Consider the following 26,000-nt stretch of genomic DNA (forward strand, 5'->3'; position numbering starts at 1 on the left):
GCAAATCCCATCAGCCAATGGAGATTTCATTGTGCATGGAAGAGCAGTAACAGTTCCTCTCTTCCTGCAACTGTTCATTATCAAACTTGCTATGTGGGTTATATTTACTTTAACACTCTTCAAAATGATTGACAGCGTTCTGAAAGCCCATCAGAAGACTGCACAGCTGTAAATAGCAATCTGCCCTAGGGTATGCCTTTCCACATTTTTAGGATTATAGCACAGTAATACACAGCAAAAAACTTCCAGGTTGAGGCTCGCACTAACAACAGAGGTCACCAACTGCCTATAACTGTATTTGTTAATCACATAATCACATATAGGTGGTATAATCAACAACATCTGCATGCACACAATCATGCATCAGCATCTTTGTATGTACAACACAAAACTTTCAAGAAATGAGACTATCAGTTTTTTCTGTCATCCTCAGAGTTATCCAGGTTTCTGCCTGCTTTCAGCTCTTGGGATGAAGTGCTCATTCTTGGTTCGTACCATGCCTTCTGTATATTTGCTCAAAAGGGAAGCAAGATTGAAAGTTAGTCATTAACATTCAGAAGCCCAAAAATGTATTTATTATGTACTACTTAGTAGCAATTTGATAGCTCTCTATTTGGAAAAAAACATATTTAAATAAAAGTGTTAAATAATTGAAGTTTCAATTAATTTATTTGTTTCATGCCAAATAGGAAACTTAATAAACTGATCTTCTGATACCAATATTAAATTGGAGTGAAACTGCTATCAGGAGAGATGAATATTTGATAAAATTCATGTTATGGAAAGATAGAAAATTTCTGTTCCGGTGGATACCTCAAATAAAAGTAGAAGACAAGTAGACTGGTTATCAAAACTATTGATTTGGGAGGAGTGGTTATTTTGCCAAACTTCAAGAGTCTGAGAAGTAAGACTAAAGATTTGGGGTCAAATTATTCCCATATAGGAGCTTCTCTAAGCTGTAATATAAATTCCAGGTATGACCAACAGAACATGACATCCATGTCCAAAAAATAGATATATTCTAATAGTTACATGAACTCCTTCATGGTTACAGAATTTGTAGATCAACCAAAAAAAGACCATAACTGAAGCTTCTCCGAAGATCTGGACTGGCCATAGCAAGTAGTGCTAAATTTGACAGCTCCTAAAATCCTTTTTCAAGTGCTTGTTTCTTCACTTCAGAGATTTTCCACTGGCTCACTTTCAGAAAGCTAGGAGAGAGAACCAGGTTATGGAAATAATAATCTCCAATTCTTTTCCCTGAATTTGAGCTCAGTCTGATTGGGAAGGAAAATGGCAGGTATCTTTATAGTTTTTTTGAGAGCTCAAGTCAAATCCAATTTTTTTCAAGCAGCAAGTTTAGACACTAAGGAACTATTTGCAGTCAGACAGTTCCCCTCTGTCACTGTAAGGTAACTTTCTCTAGTTTCAGCAAAGTAGCTTGTAACATTTCTGATTGCTGGAACTTTCTGCTGCAGATGGAAAAACCCATATCTGGAAAAAAATGAAAGTTGGTGCTGCCAATTATTTGATTGATCTCTCACACTCAATACTTTGAGAACACTGGCAACGTTCTGTTTTCACAGTTTTGATACACCACCTATACATGTTTCTCTGCATTTGCTGTGTTGAGATCCAAAATTTCAGAGCTTAAAGAAGAGTGAAAATGGAGAAAAATGTAAAGCTATTTATAATATGTTGTCACACTATCCATCACCATTAACAACTTATGCTTAAGGGTACTCCCAACAGAGGATTTTGCCAAAATCTTTTTTGTTTACCATCTTGTTTAGTCTCGATTAAGAGCTAATGATAGATAGCAATCATTATTTTCATGGATATTTGTGGAAAATATAGATTTCAAAGACTATGTTACAAAGGTATGATGAAACAAGACCTCTGGCAGCTCAGAAAGTTTGAAACCTCCTGCCAATCAATCAGCAGCAGAATTTCATTCACAACAGGTAACTGTTTCATTTACAGCAGGAGCAGTGTTGACCTGTTATTATGTTTAGCCCTCAAAAGAAGCGAAAATATTACTGTTTATTGTCAGCTAGGTCTTGAAGCTAGCTGAGTCCACATGGGGCATCTGCAAAGCAGTTTTTGGAACAAGAGCTGAAGCTGGGCCACACAGGACTTCATTGGCATAGGAGAGAAGAGACGAGGCACAACCTGGTGCTCTGAAGGAACCAGTTACCAGGGCTAAGGGTCAAATGAAGCATCTACGGGTGAAATTACACTTGAAAGGGAACCTACTAAAAAGTAGGACAATGAAAGATTATGGTCTAATTTATGATCCTATTTAGGAAGGCAAAGACTTCACTGCCTTGTTTGAATAGTTTTGTGTGTTGACTGGGGTTCAGAGACTGCTAACAGAATGAATATCTGCAAAAAATCTTATACTTGGCATATCTGATTTGTCAGGTCACGCAGGGTGTTTTAGGAAATTCTCCTGTTCCTGTAATCAAGAACTCTAAGATTATTCCAAATCCTACTCTATTCTCTTTTCTTCTTTCATTTAGCTGAATAATTGTTCATTTTTTATCTACTTCTGGATTTTGAACTTCTCACACATCCAACATTCTCTAATTTATCTGTGGCTACAACTATTTAGTTGCCCAAAACCAGTACCAAGTGGCACTAAGTTGTGAATAAAGAATTTTTAATATGCTGCAAGAGCTCTGTTTTACACATCCCTTCTAAAAGCAGGGCTCCACTCTGGATAGGTAAAATGCAAATAAAGTAAATGAGATGATCCATGTGAGAGAAAATCTAATACAAAAGCCCAGCAGTGAATTTATGAAAGCAGCTCCAGAAATATTTCCTACACTAAAGTCACAGGCTCATGACAAAACAGTCATCATATGTGAGTAATTCATAGATCCACAGTGAGTTGGAATGAAAAGTGATTTACAGACAAAGGATGCCACAGTTGATTAACAGTGCCCTGAAACCTTCAGTCTTGCCTCCCCAAAGCAAAATTTATTGAATTGAATCTTGATGTTTTGGTGCTTTGGTAATACATACTTCTGCTCCCCCCTGTACAGCTCGCTCTGCCCTTCAGCACACTCTATAATACAAATACCATAACTGGGTTTAAAAGGACAGCATTCACTAGGGTTCTAGCTAAGACATAACACAGTATGAACATTATATATGATCAGACTTCTAAAACTGAGCTTTTGTAGTACAAACAAAATAATGTCAACAAGTCAGGCAGAATCATTATACTAAATATCCTGTGGATATTTCTCTTTTAAATGGCAGGTACCTCAGAGAGAGAGAGAGAAGCATGAATCACTGGTTCTGTCAAATGGGTTGTGAGAGGCACAGACATACTAAGAGTCACTGGAAGAACAGATCCCAGAATTCATGGCTTCGTATGTTATCTCATCTCACACACTATATTCCTCCTCCTCCCTTAGTTTTGCTTTTTCAGAACTGCAAAAAGGTGTTTCAATACTAAGGCCAAATGAATGTGTATTTGCAAAAGCTTGCAAAGCAATAATTTTCTTGGCAGCATCCAAAAAGTTCATTTCAGATGAGATAATTGTCTACATTTACCTGACAGCCAATGGTCCTGTTCCTACTCCTTCTCTCCTTTCCCCACAGTAGCTTTATGAAAGGCTTCTAGGAAGTACCAGATCTACAGCATGTGCCTATGACATCTACCATGCACAGTGACTGCTCTAACTGGGTTCCTGTATTTTTGGAGCTCTGCCCATGAATTCCCAATGCATGCATTTTTTTAGTGACCACAAGGATAAAGAAACAGTAAGTGTCTTAAGAGGAATACACTAAGAGCTTTTTACTGTAAAAAATGTAGTCTGAGACCTTGAAGCTGCCAACTTTCTAGCTGCCTCTGTTGTAGGCAATGGCTACATTACCTGTGCAGGATGCTCACCTTATTGCATAGTCTACAAGGCCTGATAATATCAAAGAAATTGATAATATCAATCTTTTCCTACAAGTGTTCCTATAGCTGCTTATCCAAGAAGAACATGCTAGTTAAGGACAGAACTGTGGTTGTCTGAAATGCGACAGCAAGGACAGCTTTTCTGTTCAGGGATTCTTATTCATTCTCCTATCCCTAAACTTTTTCTTGTAATTTGCGGGGCTCTGTGGCAAATATTGCATTAGCTGGATGCAAATTTGTAGCAGCACAAGCTAGTGTAAATTGTTTGTGCAAAGTTGTTAGCACAATGTACCCAAAACCTAGAAAAATTAAAACGTTTTTAAATCTTCAGGACATATTGAGAAAATAATAAACAGCAGTCCTGCTTTCCACACCAGGGAAAGATTTTCCTTCTTAGCCATTAAACCACAGGACTCTTTAAATGAAATACTGAAGCAGTAAAACTTCTGGACAATATCAAATTTAAATAAGACTTCTCATATTCCCCCACTGTCTTTTCAACTGACAGAACAAGGACTACAGCACTGTCATAGCTGCCTGAAGCAAATGAGGATAAAAAGTTAAACCAGACAAGTGCTGTTCATTAGAATAATTTATTCTGAGATCATTCTTCTGCTCTACATCTACTCTGAAACATGTAATTTTGGTACCTCCCACACTGCTTTTATTGACAGTAAGTAATCTAAGAGAGAAAGGGATGGTTCGAAAACTTTATGTATTCTTTAATGGCAAAAGTCCAAGATGCATCAGTTGTTCCATCACTGTGTATGTTTCAACTGCATCCATTTAAGAAGGAAAAAGAAACTTAACTATCACCCATTACAGAATAGTATTTAACCCTTTATTTTGATTTCTACCCCAGAGCAATTCCCAGTTTCATTTCTTACTGCAGAGAATGGAGCAGTCAGAGAACCACAAAATGCCTGAGGCAGGAAGGCACCTCTGGAGATTGTCTTATCCAGCCCTGTTGCTCAAAGCAGGGCCAACTAGAGCAGGTTGCTCAGGGATGTGTCCAGTTGGGTTTTTAGTATCTCCAAAGATGGAGACTCCACAAACTCCATGGGCAACCTGCTCCAGTTAAACTATCTTCACAGTGAAAGTAGCTTGGCCTTACGTTTACATAGAAATTGCTGTATTTCAATTTATGTCCATTGCCTCTTGTCCTTTCACAAAGTATCACTGAGACAAGTCACCCCACATGCACTTCAGAAGTCTCGTGGATTGTTTGTGCCCTGCTGTGTTGCCCTTCCAGCAGGTATCAGTCAGTCAAACAAACCTCTTTAGAGCGATGCAAATTCTTCCACGAAAAATCTGGTTTTGCTTAGAAAATCTCTGTCTCATCCACAGGAAAGGTAGGTATTCTTCCGTATGTTTATCTAAACATTAAAACAATAAGACTATCCAAGCAGATTTAAGAAACTTATTCTGCAAGTGAGCTATGTTAGATTATAGAGGCGGTCTGTGGCACAGCATGGGACTGATCCTGGACCTTCCGGGGAGAAAACTTAAACTACAGTAACACATGACAGAAGTCAACCCCAGAGCATTAACAAAATCTTGCATCAGGCCCATAGTCTTTCGAGATGAAAAATCATTACCTTAAGATAAAGGTCCCATGCCCCCCTACAACCCCTAGGTGCTTGCTTATGATGAAAAGAGTATATACACAGCTCCTTCTGTAGGAGCAGTCAGCAGCACTTCTCATTGTGTCCCTTGGCACGACCTCAGCCTGACTGTGTGACCAAGAAAAGTGCCGGGGATGTAGGTGCTCTGTAATGGAATGATGGCAGAACTGAGAAAACAGCTTTTTGCTTTAAGGAAGATATACTCTTGCAAGCTATTCTCTGTTAGCACTTGGGCATAATGTTCTTTCAGTGAAAGAAACAGAAAACTCATTCTGACTTTCAAATATATTAAGTTTTTGGCAAAAAATCAATACAACAGAAAACGGTACTTTTCTGGAGCTAGGGAGTTTACAAAGGCTTGGGTGAACCAGGAAATTAGTGCACAGTTGTGTGTGAAAGAAGCAGTCTTGGCAAAGGAGATGCATAAGACAAATTACAGCCACCAAAATGCTTTCCTTGTTGATCTCTAAAGATAAAACATACAAACCCAAATTTTCTCCTTTTAAGCAGTACTATTCATCAGGAGAAAACGTTATCTACTGGTTACATTACTGTTAAGGACATGTCCTTATAATAATTTTCAAGACTTGGAGATTTCTTGGCATTTGTACCCGTTGGGACTAAAATGACACTTCCAGAACACAGTGCTTTGTGCCTCTTTATCGTTGCATCAGGAATTAGCTTGCAGCAATAGCTGTAGTAATAGTTACATATCAGGGCTGAATTCAGGTAGCTGCTGACTACAGGAAGTAACAGGCTCTTGAACAGAGGGGAAGTTTCCATGGGGAAATGAGGGAAAGAGCGTCTGCACCTCAGCCATTATACATTCTGCTAAAATTCATACCAAACACTTCCATTGCACCTATGAATTAAGGTAGAAAAAGACCAGTTCATTCCAGGATAAAAGTCACATTACTTGCTGGAATTCAGTGAAATTTCCTTTAAGCATAAGATGAAACAGCACTTCTCAAAAGGTGGGGAAAGATAACATTAGGTCTTTTTAATTCTGTGCTGGCTATAGTGACCTGATAGGTACAAACCAGCTTACAAAATTAGTTTTACACTTCATTCTAAAGCCAGACTTCTGTAGTGTTAGAAATATTATCTACTTGGGTTAATCTGAAAGCAAAGGGATATACTTGAGAAATAGACAAAAAGCAGTTTTCTCTATATGAAAAATATGAGGTTTTTTTTTCCTCCACAGCACAGTAGCAGAGATGGATTGGCTGACTCAGACATCAGGTGCTAAGCAACAAGCACTTCCTTCCAGTAAAACAGAAACACCTAATAAAACAGCTTCTGTTCAGGAGTCGCACTGCTGCAAAGAGCCATTTTCCTCCCAGGTGCAACCATACACTCTCCCACATTATGTGTCAGCAATAGGCTCAAGGGGCCACCGTCGTGTAAGCGGGGCAGAGGAAGGGGGTAGACACTCCTGCGGAGTTAAAACCACTACTTTGAAAAAATGGATTGTTCAGAAACAATTGTGCTGTTTGTCAAAGCATTTTGATAAAACGGCACTCTGAAATGGACATCTGCACTCCCTTAATTCAAACAGCATTTTCACCACTCAGTACAAGTTTTTCAGAACACCAAATTTCATGAGACATGCCAGCCAGTGTCCTTGGTTCCCTGCTTTCATAGTCCTGACGCCTCCCCTTGCCTGGTGCAGAAAGGAGTACAGAGAGGACCCAGTTGAGAAGTCGGGACCTAGATCCAAGTTGTCATAGATGTGACACTCCCCACCATATTGCAGTGATAACTCATCCTGAGTCCCCTCTGTGCGATGCCTGACACACACTTGTCTGCTACAATATGCTGCGCTTAATCTCTTCTTTATCAAAGGGGAATAACTAAGGGACTAAATCACTTATTCTACATTTAAAAAAAAAAAAATCTCAGCTGTGCTGTTGTGATTGTACCAGCTACAGGTAATGTAACTTACTGGTGTACAAACAATGTTAATACCTACAAAGGCAAAAGTCCTCTATCAGGTCAGAAATGCAGGATACAACCAGGAATGATTAATTGAAATAGGTAACAGAAAAAAGTACAGGATGGGGATGTGAAAGGAAATTAGGAAATGTTCTGAGCTGGGAGATTTATTAGTCTATAGATCTACATCTCTTCACAATGTAAAATTACACTTTCAGAGCATTATATCATATGCAGTAGGGAATAAATCTAGACTGGCAGAGCTGGACTAGATGACCTTTACAGTAACTCTCTCATTTTTAAAGAATTCCCTAGCTTCGTCATGGAAAGAAATGGTAATAGGTCATTTTTTCCCTCATGGTCAGATGCAAAAGAAGGTAATAGAGAAAGTTTAAAATAAAAAATTTCCACAAAAAACTCCAATTATGCTTCATCATGGCCCATAAACCAATCTTACCTCATCTCGAGAGCATTTTGCTTTGCTACAATAGTTAACTCCAGATTTTAATAAAAATGACAAAGTATACAGAAATAGATGTAAAATCTCCCACATTCAATACCTTCAAATTTCATTTTGGCAACCGTTTCCCCAATAACAGAAACAACAGAAACTGTGCCTTAAATCCGAGCAAGTTTCTATCCTCTCAGCTACTGCTGAAATCTCTTTTTTGTTGCTCACCTCCAACTTTTTTGCCATGAGGACAGCCAAGCAGTGCAGGAGGTTGGCCGCAAGATCCTGCAGTCTCCACCTCAGGAGTTTTTTAACACCTGACTGGGCGAAGCCCGGGGAAGCCGTGTCCGACCTCTGAGCCGGCCCTGCTTTGAGCCAAAGCCCAGAGTGGAGACCTCCTCAGGTCCCTCCCAGCCTGAATTACCCTATTATCCTATGCACTTTATGCTGGTTTCTGAGGCATTTGGATTTTTTTCTGTAGCAAATTTCATTAGAACTGATGCCTTTCTCTTGCTGGCAAGCTAATTATAATTTCGTTCTCTTTCCTCTTCTCTGTCCAACATTTTTCTTGGAATTATGACAACTGGCCATGCATTCATCCAGTTTACCACCTTTTACTGGTCCCATCATTAGGAACAGCAATTCATACCATGTTTGAATGTGGAGTCTAATACATATCTGAATAGGATTAAATGAAGGTGATTAACTGCAATAGCAGAGGACTAGACCCAGGAGGCCTCTCTATTCCTCTGTGTTGATTGCACTAGTCTAAAAATAATACAATGCCATCTTCCATTAGCAAGGAATTTATATGCTGTTTCTCTCCTGCCTTTTCTCTCAGAAATGTAGAAGATTTATTTCAGATCAGATTTTTACCAAACCCAGATGGAATATCTAGATTTACCTTTTAGCACAACAATCTTATGGCTATCGCGATCACTTCCAAGTGTCACAAGTACCTTATGGAGTAAGGTATATTTTGTTATTGGTTAACTGTTTCACCATTTTGTTTGTTTTATATGCCACACAGTTCACTTACGGCCTAGATGACATTCCTACACTGATTTTAACAACAAAACTATTACTTTTATGACTTGTTTTATGCTTGTTACATTTACAAACTGCTGCATTCAAAGGAAGGAATACCTATAGTATCATTTAGATAGTTTCTTTTGGGAGTGAAGAAGCTGGCCAAAGGCTGGAGCCACTATTCCAGCTGAAGAACATGGGAAATGCTGCTCTTCTGTTTGAATCAGATACATAAAACCAGGGGTCTCCAACTGAAAGAAACCCAACATGTGCCAATGTGTCAAAGCTGCCTGCAGCCAATGGGACGATGGTGGCTGTGGGACATGAAGGTATTTCAGACTCATGAAGGCACTAGATAAGAATTTTCCAATATATTTCTTCCTCTTACCCATATTCTCCTTACTGAAGTTTTTAATTGTTGTTCTTTCCAGTTGTCTCTCAGAGCAAAAGGCCTTCTATACCTGAATTATACTAGAGGAAGCTGACAAGAGAAATGGATACAAGCTAAGTCCTCATGATGCCTTCATAGCAAAATTGGGTCTTTTACTCTGCATTGCATTATATGAAACATTTTACCATCACTTTTGCCTCTGAATAAACTTCAAGTCTTTTAAATGAACTCCAAATCAGAATATTCTATAACTTCATAAGCCTATTCAGCTCTATTTCTACTGCAGAACAGTGAACTCCTTCCATTTCCACATACGCGGACCTAGATATCGTCACAGCCTTATTTCCTTGTTACATGCTCATTGATGGGAAAATGAACAAGGAGTTGAAGTTGTAGAACAGGCCAAAGAGCTCTCCTACATCCCCATAAGGCTACAAAAACTAAGGTGAGATATGACCAGTGTAATCTACAGAAGAAAGGGATGTAAACATCGTAAATGCTCCAGTCACCTCCAGAGAGGGATATCCCAGTGTTTAGTTTATACCAGAGCCAAGCTATGCTAGACCTTCATAACATACAAGTACTTGAGAAGAAACTAGGGCATCACAGCAGTTCAGACTATTGTACTTGTTCTATTGAGGCACCCAGGAGACTACTGGGAGTCCAACATGAAAGCGCTATTGTGTTAGTTTTGCGTGGCAAGGTTTTGGTAGTGGGGGGGGCTACAGGGGTGGCTTCTGTGAGAAGCTGCTAGAAGCTTCCCCTGTGTCTGACAGAGCCAATGCCAGCCGGCTCCAAGATGGACCCGCCGCTGGCCAAGGCCAAGCCAATCAGCGCCTCTGGGATAACATATTTAAGAAAGAGAAAAACAGTGAGAGAGCGCTTTTGCAGCCAGAGAGAGGAGTGAGAAGATGTAAGAACATCTGCAGACACCAAGGTCAGTGCAGAAGGAGGGGGAGGAGGTGCTCCAGGCACCGGAGCAAGATTCCCCTGCAGCCTGTGGTGAAGACCATGGTGAGGCCGGCTGTCCCCCTGCAGCCCATTGAGGGAGGATGAGGGGGTGTAGAGATTCCACCTGCAGCCCATGGAGGAAGGATGATGGGGTGTAGCGATTCCACCTGCAGCCCGTGGAGGACCCCATGCCGGAGCAGGTGGAGACACCTGAAGGAGGCTGTGGCCCCGTGGGAAGCCCGTGCTGGAGCAAGCTCCTGGCAGGACCTGTGGATCCGTGGAGAGAGGAGCCCAAGCCAGAGCAGGTTTGCTGGCAGGACTTGTGACCCCGTGGGGGACCCCACGCTGGAGCAGTTTGCTCCTGAAGGTCTGCACCCCGTGGCAGAGACCCACGTTGGAGAAGGTCGTGAAGGACTGTCTCCCGTGAGAGGGACCCCACGCTGGAACAGGGGAACGATGAGAGGAGTCCTCCACCTGAGGATGAAGAAGCGGCAGAAACACCGTGTGATGAACTGACCGTAACCCCCACTCCCCGTCCCCCTGTGCCGCTGAGGGGGGCGGAGGTTGAAGCCAGGAGTGAAGTTGAGCCCGGGAAGATGGGAGGGGTGGGGGGAGGTGTTTTAAGATTTGGTTTTATTTCTCATTCCTCTACTCTGTTTTGCTTAGTAATAAATAAGATGAATTCCCTCTCTAAGTTCGGTCTGTTTTGCTCGTGACGATAATTAGTGAGTGATCTCTCCCTGTCCTTATCTCGACCCATAAGTTTTTTTTCGTTGTACCTTTTCTCCCCTGTCTAATGAAGGAGGGGAGTGATAGAGCGGCTCTGGTGGGCACCTGGCCCTCAGCCTGGGTCAACCCACCACAGCTATTTATGAAAAGGCTCGACATTGTGAAAAATGACAATTTTTTCACTTGCGACATTTCAACACTACATGTGCTGCTTTCAGTTGAGGTTTGCATTTCCCTACCTTTAAAGTGGATGCTAATGCATGCATAATTATATTTAGACTGTAAAGGACTAATTTGCAACAAAGCAGCAGAGAGATGAGCTTTTTAATCCTTTCTTATTGTGGTAATAGACTGAAATTTTTCACAATTATGAAATATTTCAAAAGCTCTTCATGACATTCTTTTAATTTCTGGACAGTTATTTGAAATTGAGTGCTGTTTCTTAGCTGGGAATATAAAAATGTCAATTCTTTTTAACTTTAACATAAGCATAATTTTTTAAATTAAGTATTTCTTGCAAGTACATTTTCAAGGAGTAGTTTAAAATTTCCTTTAAAATTGATGCCTAAGTCTCTAATCATTCTGCAAGCTTCAGTATTGTTTTAATACAAATATTTAAATGGAGATGAAAGACTATAGTGAAGAAGCAATACTAATTCAAACGTTAACAAAAATTATGGAAATACTTATGGAAAATATTTTTCACTATGCTCTTAGGTTAAACTGGACTTTGATATCAACTGCTAGACTTTTATTCTATAGTAAGTACAAGCCTAACTATAAACAATTGTGAAAACAGGGAGGAGAAAAAGGAAAAGGAAGCCTTGATATTTAAATACTGCCATAGCTGGACTTCAAACGAAGAAGAAAATGTACCAACTCCATCTGTTGTAACGGTACAATGACATTCTAGATTTCAGACACCTACTTAAAATCTGTGCAACTGATTTTCAATTTTTTTCTCTACAAACTTATTTATTGTTTAATTACAAATATCCATAATAAAAATTCACCAAACAGAAATTCTTTAAAAACTGTGATGCTTACAATTATAAACTTCTAGGGTTTTTGTGGGATGGTTTTGAGGGTTTTTTTGGTAAATACGTTTCCAGTATGTAGTGCTTATTAGATGTCATTTCTACTCAGAAGATTTTTGTAACAAATTCATGGGTAGCTTGTGCACAAGTTCATTAGGAAACTAATATGCCTGTGCTCTGCACTTTCTTAAATGCTAGTTACTGAGTACTACAATTAAAATGTTTAATAAATACATGTGTATTCGATTCAAGAATTTTCATTAAAAATGTAGGTACTTTACGTTCAAGTACCTTCTCCTTTTCCTTCTTTCCTTTCAGCCTTTCTGCAAAGAGGAATAGGAGGAGTAAGAGAAAACCAACCACTTAAGTAGAGTTATACTTTAAAATCATGAGCTTTTGTAAAATTCTCTGCAATGAGAACACCTAAATATGTACCTTCTGAATTGAACTTTTAAAAAGCATTTTCCTGTATTTTTCTCTGGAAGGGTGGGAGGCAAGAAATATCTGGAAATATGCATCATTTAAGTGGAAAAGTTATTTTTCTTAAAAGTTACTGTCTCCTGTCCAATTTATCTTATCAGTTAGAAACTGATTTTTGCAATAGGTCCATAAGCAAATCTTCTTCACTTACAGCACGTTCAACAAGATCACTGTTGCAACTAATAGAACTTTGCATGCCCATACTGACGCAGACCCAGCAGCTCTTCTGAGCAAACCCACTGAGCTGAACCGGAAGATCAGCCTCACGAGGACTAGCAGAGAGAGACAACTGAAATTGTAACTTTGGCCAAATCCCTCATCGTCATTGCCTCAGCGTCCTCACCGGCAGAGTAGAAAGGAGAGTACTTGCCTCTCTCTAGGTGCTCATAGCAGCAAGTACTGAAATTAATTATGTGAGTTAAGAGTCACTGAGCTGCACTCCAACCACATAGCTAGCTACACATTGCTAAAGAGGAAAAAAATAAGGTTGCCAAAGGTGTACTAGCTTCATTGAATTTGCAGCAAAAACCCCCAACTGATGGTTTTTATTTTATTCCTCCCTTATTTAATGTAAAACTGGAACAGTAAAGATAGTGCATCTACACGTGTAGATTCAGCAAAAGCCCTGTGGAACGAACCTTTATTTTCTTTCCTGCACCCGTTCCTGAGCTATTTGTTTCAGATGTATGAACTTTAAATGGTACATCTTGCTACTAAACTTACTTTATTTTCAAATACAATTAAAATGACCAAGAAAACTACTGTAATTAATGAAACAATTTTAAATAGGCTGGTTATCAGCAAAGCGAGCAGCTGTTTTACTTTTTTGTCACTTTTCCTATGACAAGCAAGTCATTAGGTATTGCTAAATATGTATGAACAAGTGAGCATACACTGGAAAAGGCAAAGGGATAGGAGGCAGGAAGGGAGAAGGAACAAGGTCAATAATACAAGTTTATTGGTGTAGGTTTGGAAACAGTTTATAAGCAAGGTTACTTTTCCTTGTATAACTCCCTAATATATACTGGCTGTGACCTTTTCTTCCCATAGCAATGCCGTTTCTAGATTAAGGGAAAGTTGTATTGATCTTGATAGGAGCAGATTATTATTAACCTGATGCAGAACTTCTTTTGACTCACGACACTATCTCCCTCCTAAATAAACACATAATTTTCCTGCAACGAAAACAAAGCACAACGTACCAAGGAAATTCCTATACAGAATAACATAATGAACTTAAAAAACTATAATCATGTGTCAAAGCTTTCATCTCTTGTGCCCCAAAGGTCCAAGACAATTTTAACTGCACCATTTTATATCTACAGTAATAGATCACATTGAACACCTGCTTGCACACTAGATTAGCTACAGCTCGAACAGTTTGCCTTGGCTTAATAAAAACATTAACGCTCTCTGTTGGTACTTCTTTTGCAATACTGAGGAAGAAAAATAGAATGCAAAATCAACAACTTGGCTAAAAATCAAGGTACACTGGAAACAGTTTCTGGAATGAGAAACAAAACAAAGCAAAGTGGGGAAGAGACTTTGTATGTGAGGATTAAAAAAATACCGTAAATGGATACAAGAGATGATTACTTCACAGACATAACATGAATTAGTTTTTCTTTTGCTATCATATCAGCTATCACATCAGTTATGTTCAGAGGACACAAGTAAACTGTTCACTTTTTTTAGGCCACAACTGAAATGCTCCCTTGACCACACAGTTTTAGATTGTAATGGCAGGTCAATGATATAAACAAAATTGTTAAAACCAGTGATTTTATGCAAATTTAGGATACTGACAGTCAGAAAAATGCTAGACTACCACATTCTTGTGATCACTTCAGAACACAACAATTGGAATCTGCTGGCATTTTTCAAAATAGCTTTTAGCAAATAACAACCACACACTTCTAAATTACCATGGTAATTTTTTAACAGCATCCACTTTGTTTGTAGGACAAAAACATACCCTTTCTGTTGTGGTAATTTAATTCTTCAGTGTAGTTTTTTGATCAAAGATTTTTCTTTTCTATAAAGCCATGTATAAAAGCAGTAGAAGCAAGGAGTTTAAGTCAGCATAATTGTAAAATACGCTTTTCTGCAGAAAACCGTCACGGTAAGAAGGTAGTCAACCTGCACACGTCAATGGCTGCAAAATTCAAAAGGAAAGAGGCCTGGAATTGTAAGGGGAATTCGTCACTAACTAGTGGGATGTATTCTTAGTCCAAAATTACTAAGCATTTATATCAATGGACTCAAAAAAGAATAAAAACATCATTGAATAAAGGTAACACAGAATCAAAGACCAGTGAATGACATGAGATCTGAATGTTGAGTGAGCAGCATGGTTCCTATTCCAAGGAATTCAGGAAAAAGGAAAAATAAAATAGAGAAAAAAGAATTAAACTTGTGGGATTTTTTTTTATTTCATAGAATAATAAGAAATTCCCAAAACAGCAGACCTCAGTTTCCTGGTGCTTCAATACTCCATGTTATGGACCTGGGAATCATGGGGGCCCAATTCGAGGGCCTAGAGCCCTTACTATCTGGCATTTCATACTTAGGGTTGCTTCAGAGACACAGGTTATTCAGCAAGCATACCCAAGAAGTCGTATGTTTCAACATGGCCAACCATACACAATGTTATAGATTTAAGAAGAAAGAATGCAAGATATAAATGATTAGATTGGAAATACCAGTTTTGCAAATCAGTGATTTGGAAAAGTGACATTACAGAAAAAATAAAACCAAAACCAAGTAATAAGTATACTCCCACGCCAAATCTATGATTAAAGTGGGTAAACAGTCCTTTAAATATTTAAGTAGAGAGGTAGCGAACAGGAATAGAAAGGTTATATTACCTTTCTATCCAGCTCCTGGAAATTTATGTCCTGTTCTGACATACACACTTTAGGAAGGATGCTTAGGATACTTAGGATACTTTAGGATTAAATATAAGAAGTTGAAAGAATTATGAGAATGATGAAAGGGTATGAAAACACATGCTCTCATGACAAATTCAGGATGCTCACTATTTCTTTTAAGCACAAGAAGGCTACAAAGTGATTTGATTATAACATGTGAACTCCTATACCGGGAGATAAAATCTGGTAACAAAAGACCTCTAAACCTAGAGGATAAAGCTACATTTTTAACTAAGGTTGGACATAGAAGCCAGGTAAACACAGGCTAACAGGTGAAAACTTCTAATAACAAGAACAACCAGGGATTGGAACTACTGAACAAGTCTGGTGCAGTATTTTCTAGTACTGCGGCCTAATACAACCAATTGAGTCACCATAGGTACAGCCACCTGGTAGGAGCTGCACTTCAGGAAAATCCACTGGCTTGTGGTATGCAGCGCAGAGTCAGTGTTATTCTCTCTTCATCTGATATTCTAGTATGATGAAAACATCAACTTCTTAAAAACAAAACAAAACAAAACCAAACAAAACCCAAATCAAAGCCCCCAGTCTCTTTCACTACTATCAGTACAGTTTTTGGAGTTACCATCATTCCTCTGCACTGAACTCAGGCTTATCCAGAGGCTGCCATTTACAGATCATCCAAAGTCTTTGTGAAAACTAGGTAGCTGATGCTTGTAAAAAAATATTTTCCATCAGGACAGCCACTTTTTAGTGATCTTTAACATGCAATTTTCAATTTGAGTATAAAGTATGTTTTTCTTGTCCTATTTGTTATCTATAGTTTAATAAAATTGTACTGTAGTCAGATACGAGTTCCTTGTGTTTTATCTGTATTCCCCTGTTCTTCATCTGCTCACTGCACTGTTTATTTAAGATCTTAAGAAAAGTTCTGTCCAATTTATTACAAAACCTCTGGCTCTGCTACATGGCAAAGACATATAGCCCCATCTGCAAACTAGATTAGGGTTTCATAAGCCAGTATGCTTGGGTGCCATCACCACAAAAAGGGAACTGTAGTGTACTGCACGGTGGCAGCCAGGTGGTTTCCAGAGATAGGACCAGCAATAATCAGCTGCGCTTTGTGAAGGGCTCCTTCCCATTTCCCTGGGGACAAATCAATGACCCAAGCTTCCTCTGTCTATTTCATGCGTTTTGCTTCAAAGCCAGTTAGCAGATCAATACTGACTTGTATTCTGAAGAACAAATAACCTTTATTTATTTTTATAAATAAATAAGCTCCCACTAAACTTCCAAAAAAGATGCTGAAGATTTAATGGCATTAGAGAGAGAGAGACATCCTTTAATGGTAATGATGCAGAAAAAGGATTAGCAGACAGTGGCGGAATTTGTGGTGTTAACAGTTCAGGTGTTTTGTGGATGGCTATCCAAAGCACATGAAAAATGCTGGTTGTCAATTCTAAGTTTGCTGTTGCTCATTAACTTCCACATCAGAATTCTGAAGAATCTTCTGGTTCCTGTGTACATAATTTATTTGTGTACACAATTTGGAAACTAGACATAATGGGTAATAGAGGAAACCAAGGAAAAATAAAGATGATACCTTTTAAAAAAAAAGTTTTTTCTCACTGCACAGTGTCAGGAATTTGGCATATACTAACAAAGAAATGTTATTGAGAGATGAGTATTCTCTCAATACATGGAAAGTGTTGCAAATTTACCACACTGTTCTTTACAGAGTGGAAAGTCCTCTGTTATACAAATAATTTTTCTATTTTGTTGTGTAAATATTTGATTTCAAGAGCTCTTGCACTGATTAGATTCCTTCTAGGAAAGACTGCCGACATTACAAAGAGGACAGTTTGGGGACACTTGCAATCTCCTTGGCTTCACGTATTAGGGAAACACCATATGCCAGTCTGCCTTTGCAAACGGAAATCTCCCCACTATGAGATTTTCAACATACAAAAAGAGCATAAAACTAAAGTTGGAAATAATAATGTAAGAAAAAATGTTTATTACCATACTTAAATTACTACAAATGAAAAAGAAAGGCAGTTTTTGAATCTGGGGACCTGATTTCGTTCAAGTGCACTACAAGCACTTACTTTTAAAACTAAATGACATAATCTCTGAAATTTATCAGATTCACCTATACACTGCAGCACACTAAGGACTTTTAGAAGCCGGTGGACCAAGCACTCAGATGGTGTAAAAGGATGTAAAGGCTCCATTAGTTTCAAATAATCTACACCAATTATAATGTGATAGTCCGTGGTAATGTTTTACAACAGGAAACCAAGTCACTTGTCTCTTAAAGGTTGACTGAAGCTCCACTTGCCAGTTTTTCACAGAAGACTTCCTGACAAGCCCACACTGCCATCTCCCTTAGACACAGACAATCTAAATTACACAGTCTTTGCCAGTATATGAACATAATTTGAATTATTTTTCTTGTTTTGCTGTACAGTTACTGTGTGTATATTCCTCTACAATGACATCTTTTACTGCGATCTAAAAGGTAAATACTTTTTATGGGATGAATGTGGTATCATATCTAAAATATGTTGTGATCGTCTAACTCCATTTCCTTGACACATTTAAAAACTAGCATGTTACTGCAATTTTCCTTTTATGTCCTATTCAGCAGAATCCCTTCCTTCACATTTACTTGAGTTATTAAACAGTTACATGCATTAGGGCTCCCCTTACCTCAAAGCAAAAACAAATATCACCTACAAATTTTCCTGCCATTATCAGACCTTTAAGTACCTGTAATAAAGGGGTTTGTCTGATAAGACTTAGCATATTGCAGTGACATAGATGCTGGAAGAAGGTTTCTAGCCAGTCTGGAAACTGCTGTTTCTTCCCTTTCCATCAGTAGCAAGTATGTCAAGGCAGAGATACCACACTCCATTTCAAACACAACAACTTCTAGTTAAAGGAGATAAAACACTGGTGTCCGTCCCATGTTTCTAAAAGGAAAATAAAGAATTCTAAAATATTTGTTTGAGATCTAGCTATTGTCCGAAGAATAGGAATCAGTGCAACAGCAACAGTCCAAAAAAGGTTTCAACACCACTGTCAAAACAGGACAGTCTCTCATCACAAGCACAGAGCAAATAATTTTGTTAATGTTATTTTTACTTACGTGGTACAAAGCAGTTTCTGGTCCAGGTGTGCCCATGACATCTTGTCTCAATGAGTCCATTTGTAAACTAGGCAACAGTGAGTAATGACTTGGACTACTACTCTTGTCTCCTTTCTTTTTGGACTTTTTCCCTGTATCTTTTTTGCTATTCCTTTGAAACATGTAGTCTTCCTGACCTATTTTCTCATTGCTCATATAACGAAGCAATGAATTTTCTGTTGAAAGAAAAGTAATGAAAAACATCATTGTGAATCGTTATATGCACGTTAATCCTGCTTCCAAAATATATAATATTCTTGCTAAGATCCACATCAATTTTAACTCTTCAAGACTATTTTATTAACAAAACCTATTTGCTTCTTTGGTCTGGATATAATAAGGAAGCAATCTTTTAATAGGGAAAATTCATGATTCTTGCCATTTTCTGGTATCTTTGACAATAAAAGGAATAGAATATAAAAGAAGCCCCACATCAATAAAATGTGTCTTGGAGTTTTCAAAAAATGAGTCAGGATACACTTATGATCATATGTGTAATCTTTTTTTTAAACAAGGTCCTAATGAATACAAATTACTATGGTGCCATCCATTTAAAAGTAATTTGCTTTGAACATTCATTTAAGATCATCCACTGTATCATCCACACTTTCCCTGAATACTCTCCCAGCATCTACCAGCTTGTAGCTAAGGGACATCCTGAACCAGAAGCAATGTTTGTGAATTTAGGAAACCTCATCAGATTTGTCTTTCACGAACTTGTCTGGTCTTTCCTTGTATTAATGTGAACTTTTAGTATCCACAGCCTCCTATGACAAGAGGTTCCTTAGCTTGAACCCAACCTGCACAAGGAGCCATCTCTTTTTCACCAGCACTCAACAGAGACATTTGATGTCTCTCGGGTCTTGTTTTGGAAAAAACAGTGACAAGCCTATTTCCTTACTTCATTCCACACAAGATTTTATAAATCTTTATTATGTCCTGCCTAAATTCTCCCAAACTGATGATGACCAGCCTACTGAACTGACCCTGGTTTGGAAGCCACTCCATATATCTGATCATTTTTGTTGTCTCCTAAGCCTTCTTCAATGCTACTGTATTTTTCTTAAGAGATGAAGAGACCAGAACCACACACATATCCAGCGTGAGCAAGAACTTACATAGCAGCATAAGAATACTTCTTAATTTGTCTTGTATTCTGTTCCTAATAATTCCTAACAATGTTTCCTTTTTTCGATCCATACTGAAAATTTAGTTAATATTTTTATGGATATATCTATAATTACTGTAACATCTCGTGACTGGGTGATATTAGCGATCTCAGAGGTTATCATTTGGTATGTGGTTACATATCTGAGCGTCACAAAACAGAATTTTGAAGAACTTATCCTTGATGATTTTGAGATGAATCCCATGCTGCTCTAGAATGTTTTCTATCCAAAAAGAACTCATGAATGCAGAGAAATATGATATATAATTCTCATTTAAGCATAACAATATTTATCAGTAATAACCATATATTTGCCCTCTAGTCTTATAAAATTAAGGCCAGTTTCAAAATGGACTGGATAATACAGCTGAATCAATGAAATGCCAATATAAATTTAAGCAAAACTGCAGGGCTTTGCAGTCACAATATTCTTTCGCCTGGTTGAGCAAGTTCCTCAATCTTAACAGACGCTCTGCCAAAAAATACGTATACATAATGAAAGAACCTGAAACAGGTTCACAAAAATAAATATCTAAGCAAGCAGCAAAATCAGGTTGAAATATATAGCTTAAAGCATGATAAAACCCATAATGCCTTGTACAAGATGTATGTTCAGACCACTTACCTCTCCTACTATCTCTTTTTATTTTATTGGGGTCTTCATAATCCCCCACCCAGTTATATTCTACTGGCATAGAAATAGGCCTTAGTTTCCCTGGAAACAGAGGAAAAAATTGAGATCATGCACCATAAGGCAGCATTAAACTAACGTTCTTTTGAAGAAAGAAAAAATTATGTGCTAAACTGCTATTCTACAGGGTTGCTTATGAAAGAGGATCCAGCATCACCTCTGAACAAGAGGTTAAGATAGGAGTTCTGTTTTCTTTAACAGACAAGAAGCAGCTAAGTATTTAATGGATTTTTTTTAAAGTTTAGAAAAGTAAAAGGGCTCTGGCCCTACAAAATCATCAGCACACTAACGTTTCAGAGTGACAAATGCATTCAAATTACTTTGGTTTTCACTGAACAATATCTATTTATTATTCTGGAAGCCCCTGGCACACACATGGAGAGAACTGTTTTAAAGTGTATATGTGAATTGTTGGTAACAGAATCGTGTCTACATCACTAAAGTACCTTCACAAATAGCATCTTTGCTGGTGGGCTTAAAAGATCCATCAGTGACTAAGTAAGAAAGGAAGCATAAAACCTCTACATGTAATTTCTTTTGGAGTGTTTTACCCACAGAATGCAAGGTACATTACTACTGGTAAATTCAGTTTGATTTCAGACCGCAAGAAACAGAAAAGCTGAAGACTACTATATCTTTCAAATTTTGATTTGGAAGCTGCTGAATTGATTTAAAAAATGCCGTGAACTGTGATTTCTGCTTAAGGAGTCCACAAATATAGTTGGAAATTCAGTCAAAGTGTGCTATGCAACTTAGTGGGGTTAGTTAAAGTAGTCTGAAGTTTTTAGCAAGTTAAATAGTATATTGAAACAAAACATCGAGTAGCATAGCATATGGCATAATATCTGGCAGACAGAAAACAAAATGTGTTTCCAAGGTCTGCCCTCACTCTTTTTTGAAACTATCTACTGGTCACAAAACTGAAAAGCGAGAAAATAATTTGTTTTTAAAAGTAGCAGAGCTTAGAGTGAAAACTTCGGAAGTCTTGTTAATTATTTTAGCAGAAAAGCCCTGCATAAAGGTGATCAGTCTTATTCCACATTTTTGAGGTTAAATCCATGATACAGTGAAAAAGAAAGATGTGTTTATAATGAAAACAAATATTCAAACATGTCTCTCTACCTATTGAATTATGGTGTCCATGGGAAATACCCAATAGGAAGCAGGCGGAAAAATGGCAAAAGGTTGTATTGTCTTTTTAAAAAATTGACAAAAAAAAAGGTGTATGTTCTGTACAGTCCACAGGATCAGGTCACAAATACTTCATTGCTCAGGGAATAGAACATACATATTTAACTTTTTATTTATCATTCATTTTACTATTTATGGACACATATTTAAGTCTGATTGAAGCCAGTGAGATTTCGATCACACAGTTAAGCAGTCATTTCCTGAGTGGGGATGTATTTGGCTCATGTTTACTTGATGAGAAGTAACTTTCAACAGTTACTTTTGCCAGAAATACAACTTTCTCTTCTTCGTCAGGCTGAACTCACAGTATCTTATTGAAAGGACTTCCACACTTACAAAGATACAAAAGCTACAAAATCACCTAAAGTCTGATTGTTATCAAAAGCTATAGCCATAACAAATCTTCTACAAAATCTCTAGCTGTTCAAAGTGCATTTTTTTTTATCTGGCAGTTAAACTCCAATGACCAAAGTTGTTTCTTTCCTTAAACTCAAGTTTCATTTGCCTGCTACCTCTGCTAATCTCCTTCTTGTTAACCCCCATAGATTCCCTAGATCTCTTTTCCCTGGTGACTACACTCAGGAAAATATCTTCCTCGGGATGTGAACAGAAGCTTTCCGAGGCCAATTAGCAACAATTATACAACAGCTGGAAGCCAGTAAGAGCATGAAAGAGAAATCTCTTTGTTAACATTGCCAAAAAATGTCAAAAGATTCCAAGAAAGAAATTATGGAGGGCCCTATTAACCTCTCACAAAGGAGGACTGAGAAATATTTAAAGAAAAAATTGACACCACCACATAATTAATGGTGAGTACATGTTGAAAACAATAATTTCTCTAGGCCTTGGAATTCTGTTTGACCTTCTTTAATGGGTCACCGTAAGCCAGAAGAGTGTTATTGTCATTTTCCAGATTTCTGTGCAATCCTAAGGTCATGCCTAGCCACAAATCTTGTGCTAACAAATGCCATGTGGGAAACTTTAGAATTTAATGCTGAAACAGTAATATTTTTAGAAAATACACTTAAATGAAAATGGATTCGATGGTGTGAATTCATTAAAAAAGGAGTGAGATCAAAAGTGAAAGGCTGTATAACAAATGTGTTAAAGAATGACTGATTCTCAATGCAGTCTTTGATCCATGTATTTATAACCCTTTCTGCTAATAGAAAGAAAGGCTAAAAAAGCTTTCCTGTAACAAAATAATGGATTCAGCAGTCCTTGAAGAAGAAATGTGTTCTTCTTCACTCCAGACCACTCGTATTAAAATTTAACATCTGGAACAGAGTCCATCTCTGTTAATGGAACTTGACTGCATCCACCAATTGCAATAGTTTAAATACTGTAGTAATAAAACTGATATACCCACTTTGAAAACTTAGCAGTTATTTTGTATACTATGGGCATGGCTAGAAAACACCTGAAAACACTATGAAATCAAAAGGATACTGAGGATTTTGCACCAGGATTGTGTAGTTGTGTAGAAAGGGTGCGTTTTATGAAAATGCATCCTTTAATGTTGTGCAACCACATTGCTCCAGGTCCTGAGGATACTTTACACAGGTCAAGCTCAATTTATATCAAGGTGCTCAGGTGATTTTCAAGCTTGGCTGCATGATGTACAAAATCTACGCTTCCTCACAAATTAAGTCTATCTTCTTCTCAAAGGCATATGATGTGAGGATTACTGTAACTCCAACATACAGCTTGTGCTCAGTTTAAAAATTGAAATTACATAGCAAGTAGAGTGAAAAAGTATTCAAGTGGGTGCTCAGCTAATACCATGGTAGTCAAAATATCTTTTTTAAACATGAGATTTCCTCTTCATTTTCTTTCACAGCCTAACAACTCTGTGTGACTGCACAATTTCATACTTGGCAACAGAAAACCAATTCTTCCAGTTCAAAGCTGAAACAAGTTACAATATTAACTAAAGGAAGAGTTCCAACAGATTCAAAAGGAAAATAACCTGGAGCATAAAGGTTTGAGGAGCAAAACTCTCACCAGAAATTGTTTCTGAGTTCTCACCCTAACTAAGTCAAAATCTAAGATATGGTAGTAGCATGAATACATGTGTCTGTTAGGAAGTCATCACTTCCCATATAGGAGGTAATACAGTATTATGAAAAAAGTATACCACCATCAGTCATACTTCATTTCTGAGAATAAAGAAAAACTAAAGAGCTTTTGAGAGTAGTGCAGCATGAAAGCAGCATATCATCTCTTGGTAAATCTGAAGTGGTTTTGAACTTTAAACCTATTGTACATGGGTAAATTTTTCTAATGCTGAATTCCTAAACCCTCGTAAGTCTTGCCCTCATACTAGGAGAGTAATTCCATCCTGGTTTTTTAGCAAAAATATACAGAGTTCTGCCAGGTGTTTTTAGATAAAATGATACTGAAGTAAAATCTGAAAAGTTAAGCTGATAACAAAATGATAGAATTCAGAAGAATCATCACTATAAAACTGGACTTGCCCTCCCTATCATAGTAATTATTTTTTTCTTGCACAGAAGAAGATTTTACGTTCAAATTAAAGTAGTACAGAATTATTAGCAAAATCAATGACCACCAAAAATTTTTTGATGCTTAAAACCAAAAGCAGATGCATGAAAATCCTAAAATCAACAAATGGTGATTATCCTTATTAGATCAATGCCATACCATATGTTGGTGTGCTCTCTCTCCTTCCAGGACCACTTGTTCTTCCTTTCTCATATTCATAGCAGTATAAAACTGCATCTTCTTCAACCACATTAAAGCGTTTCCGATATTCCTGGTCAAGAAATGAGTTTGGAGATTCGGATCCTGTATGAACTGGCTTGCCCACTATATGTCTGCCAACATCATCACACGGGAGATTTCCCTTTTCATCCCTTTAGTAAACAAGAGAGGTTTTTAATATATTTGGATAAGACACTGATTTTCATTTTGCTGTGAATATTTCAATAAACATGGGAATATGTAAATATTTGATACAAGGAGGAAACAGGTTCCATTGACTAACATCAGGATCAGATATCATATGCATATATATGCACGTATGTGTGAGTTATCTCATACATCTCTACTTATTCAATTCTTTTACAGACTATATCCATCTTACTGGTTTCTTTTGAAAAGAATCATAGAAATAAAGCTGATGTGTAGCTAATCTTTTTTTTTTTTTTAATATACCTGTAATTTTGTGATTTAGGGCAGAGAAATAATGTCAACCTTACTTTTTTATACTTGCATTTTTAAATACATCAGATGATAGTTTTAAGACATGGCTATATGGTAAGCATGGATGAATTCAGTCTAGTTCCTTACAAACTAACCCCAGAGCAAAAAGAACCAGGGACCGATGATGTACAGGTATTTGACATACTCTTGCACAATGAATTCAGGCCTAGAAGTTATATAGGTACATCCATGCAGTACCAAATAGGGTATGTAGCACCTGATTACAAGCTGCTGTCCCAGGACAGCAATGCATTGCAAGGCACACGCTTTGCAGTTTGTGTACAGATCCCCAGGATGACTGCTTTTTCCTTCCCTGGACCCACTAGATGAAGCAGGGCTCAGTAGACTTGCTGGTGGGACCGTGCCTGGAGATGCCTGCAAAAGACCTAATCAGACAGTAATTTCTGGGCAGCAAAATACGTGGGAGACAGCCAAGAGAGAAGCTGGGGCCTCACGCTCTTGTTGGAGCCCTTATGCCCCTCTGGACTGCCATCTGAGTTCCAAGCTGGATGGCGTGCTGACCCCTTGGCACCCTGAGACTCCATCTGAGGACAAAGCAAAGCCTCCTCGTGGGATCCAGGCAGCCACAGAGGATGGGAAAGGGCCATCCTGCCTTGACTGCGACAGCGCAGCATCACAAACTCCCACTGACCCCTGTGCTCACTTTGCCAGGCTGCTTTCCCAGAGCAGGGATGGTGTTGGCTTAGAGAGGGGGGGCTGGTGCAGCCTCACTGGGGCTGTGAGCTTATCTCCAGACATAGAAGGACTTTCTGAGGTGACAGTGCTGGGGGACCCTGGCAGGTGACATGATGGAGGCTGATACAAACCAGCCAGATGCCTCCTGGTGCTGCAGCTACCATCAGGGGCTGGCACAAGGAAGCCTCCAGGACAAGGAGGGCAGCCTGAGCTGGAGGGATCTGTACTGCGAGCACGGAGAGAAGTGCAGACCACCAGGCAAACACCCTTTGCCACAGCCCTCTGGGGATGAGGGCTTCAGCACTCACCTCCCAAAGGTATTTAACAAATTTGAGCAGGCACTAACTTACGACCAGCACTTCTAAGTAACCAGCAGTAAGTGAGCATTGGTCCCTCTTTCTCAT

The 26,000-nt window shown here is 38.3% G+C and overlaps 1 protein-coding gene across 8 annotated transcripts in view; it reads right to left on the reverse strand.

The window, feature by feature from the left end:
* Nucleotides 1–26,000, reverse strand: part of CNKSR2 (connector enhancer of kinase suppressor of Ras 2) — a 232,707-nt gene that overhangs the window by 69,969 nt on the left and 136,738 nt on the right. For 5 of the 8 annotated variants that reach the window (XM_075775019.1, XM_075775009.1, XM_075774996.1 and 2 more), the window contains 3 exons: nt 24,340–24,551; nt 20,419–20,508; nt 18,587–18,801 (listed from right to left, as the gene is read on the reverse strand). In XM_075775019.1, the coding sequence (XP_075631134.1) occupies nt 18,587–18,801; nt 20,419–20,508; nt 24,340–24,551 (517 nt within the window). The remainder of the gene's footprint in view (nt 1–18,586; nt 18,802–20,418; nt 20,509–24,339; nt 24,552–26,000) is intronic. The other 3 variants (XM_075775023.1, XM_075775012.1, XM_075775003.1) reach the window with 1 other exon arrangement.

The sequence above is a fragment of the Balearica regulorum genome, chromosome 1 (assembly GCF_011004875.1).
Source record: "Balearica regulorum gibbericeps isolate bBalReg1 chromosome 1, bBalReg1.pri, whole genome shotgun sequence".
Classification (NCBI taxonomy): Eukaryota; Metazoa; Chordata; class Aves; order Gruiformes; family Gruidae; genus Balearica; species Balearica regulorum.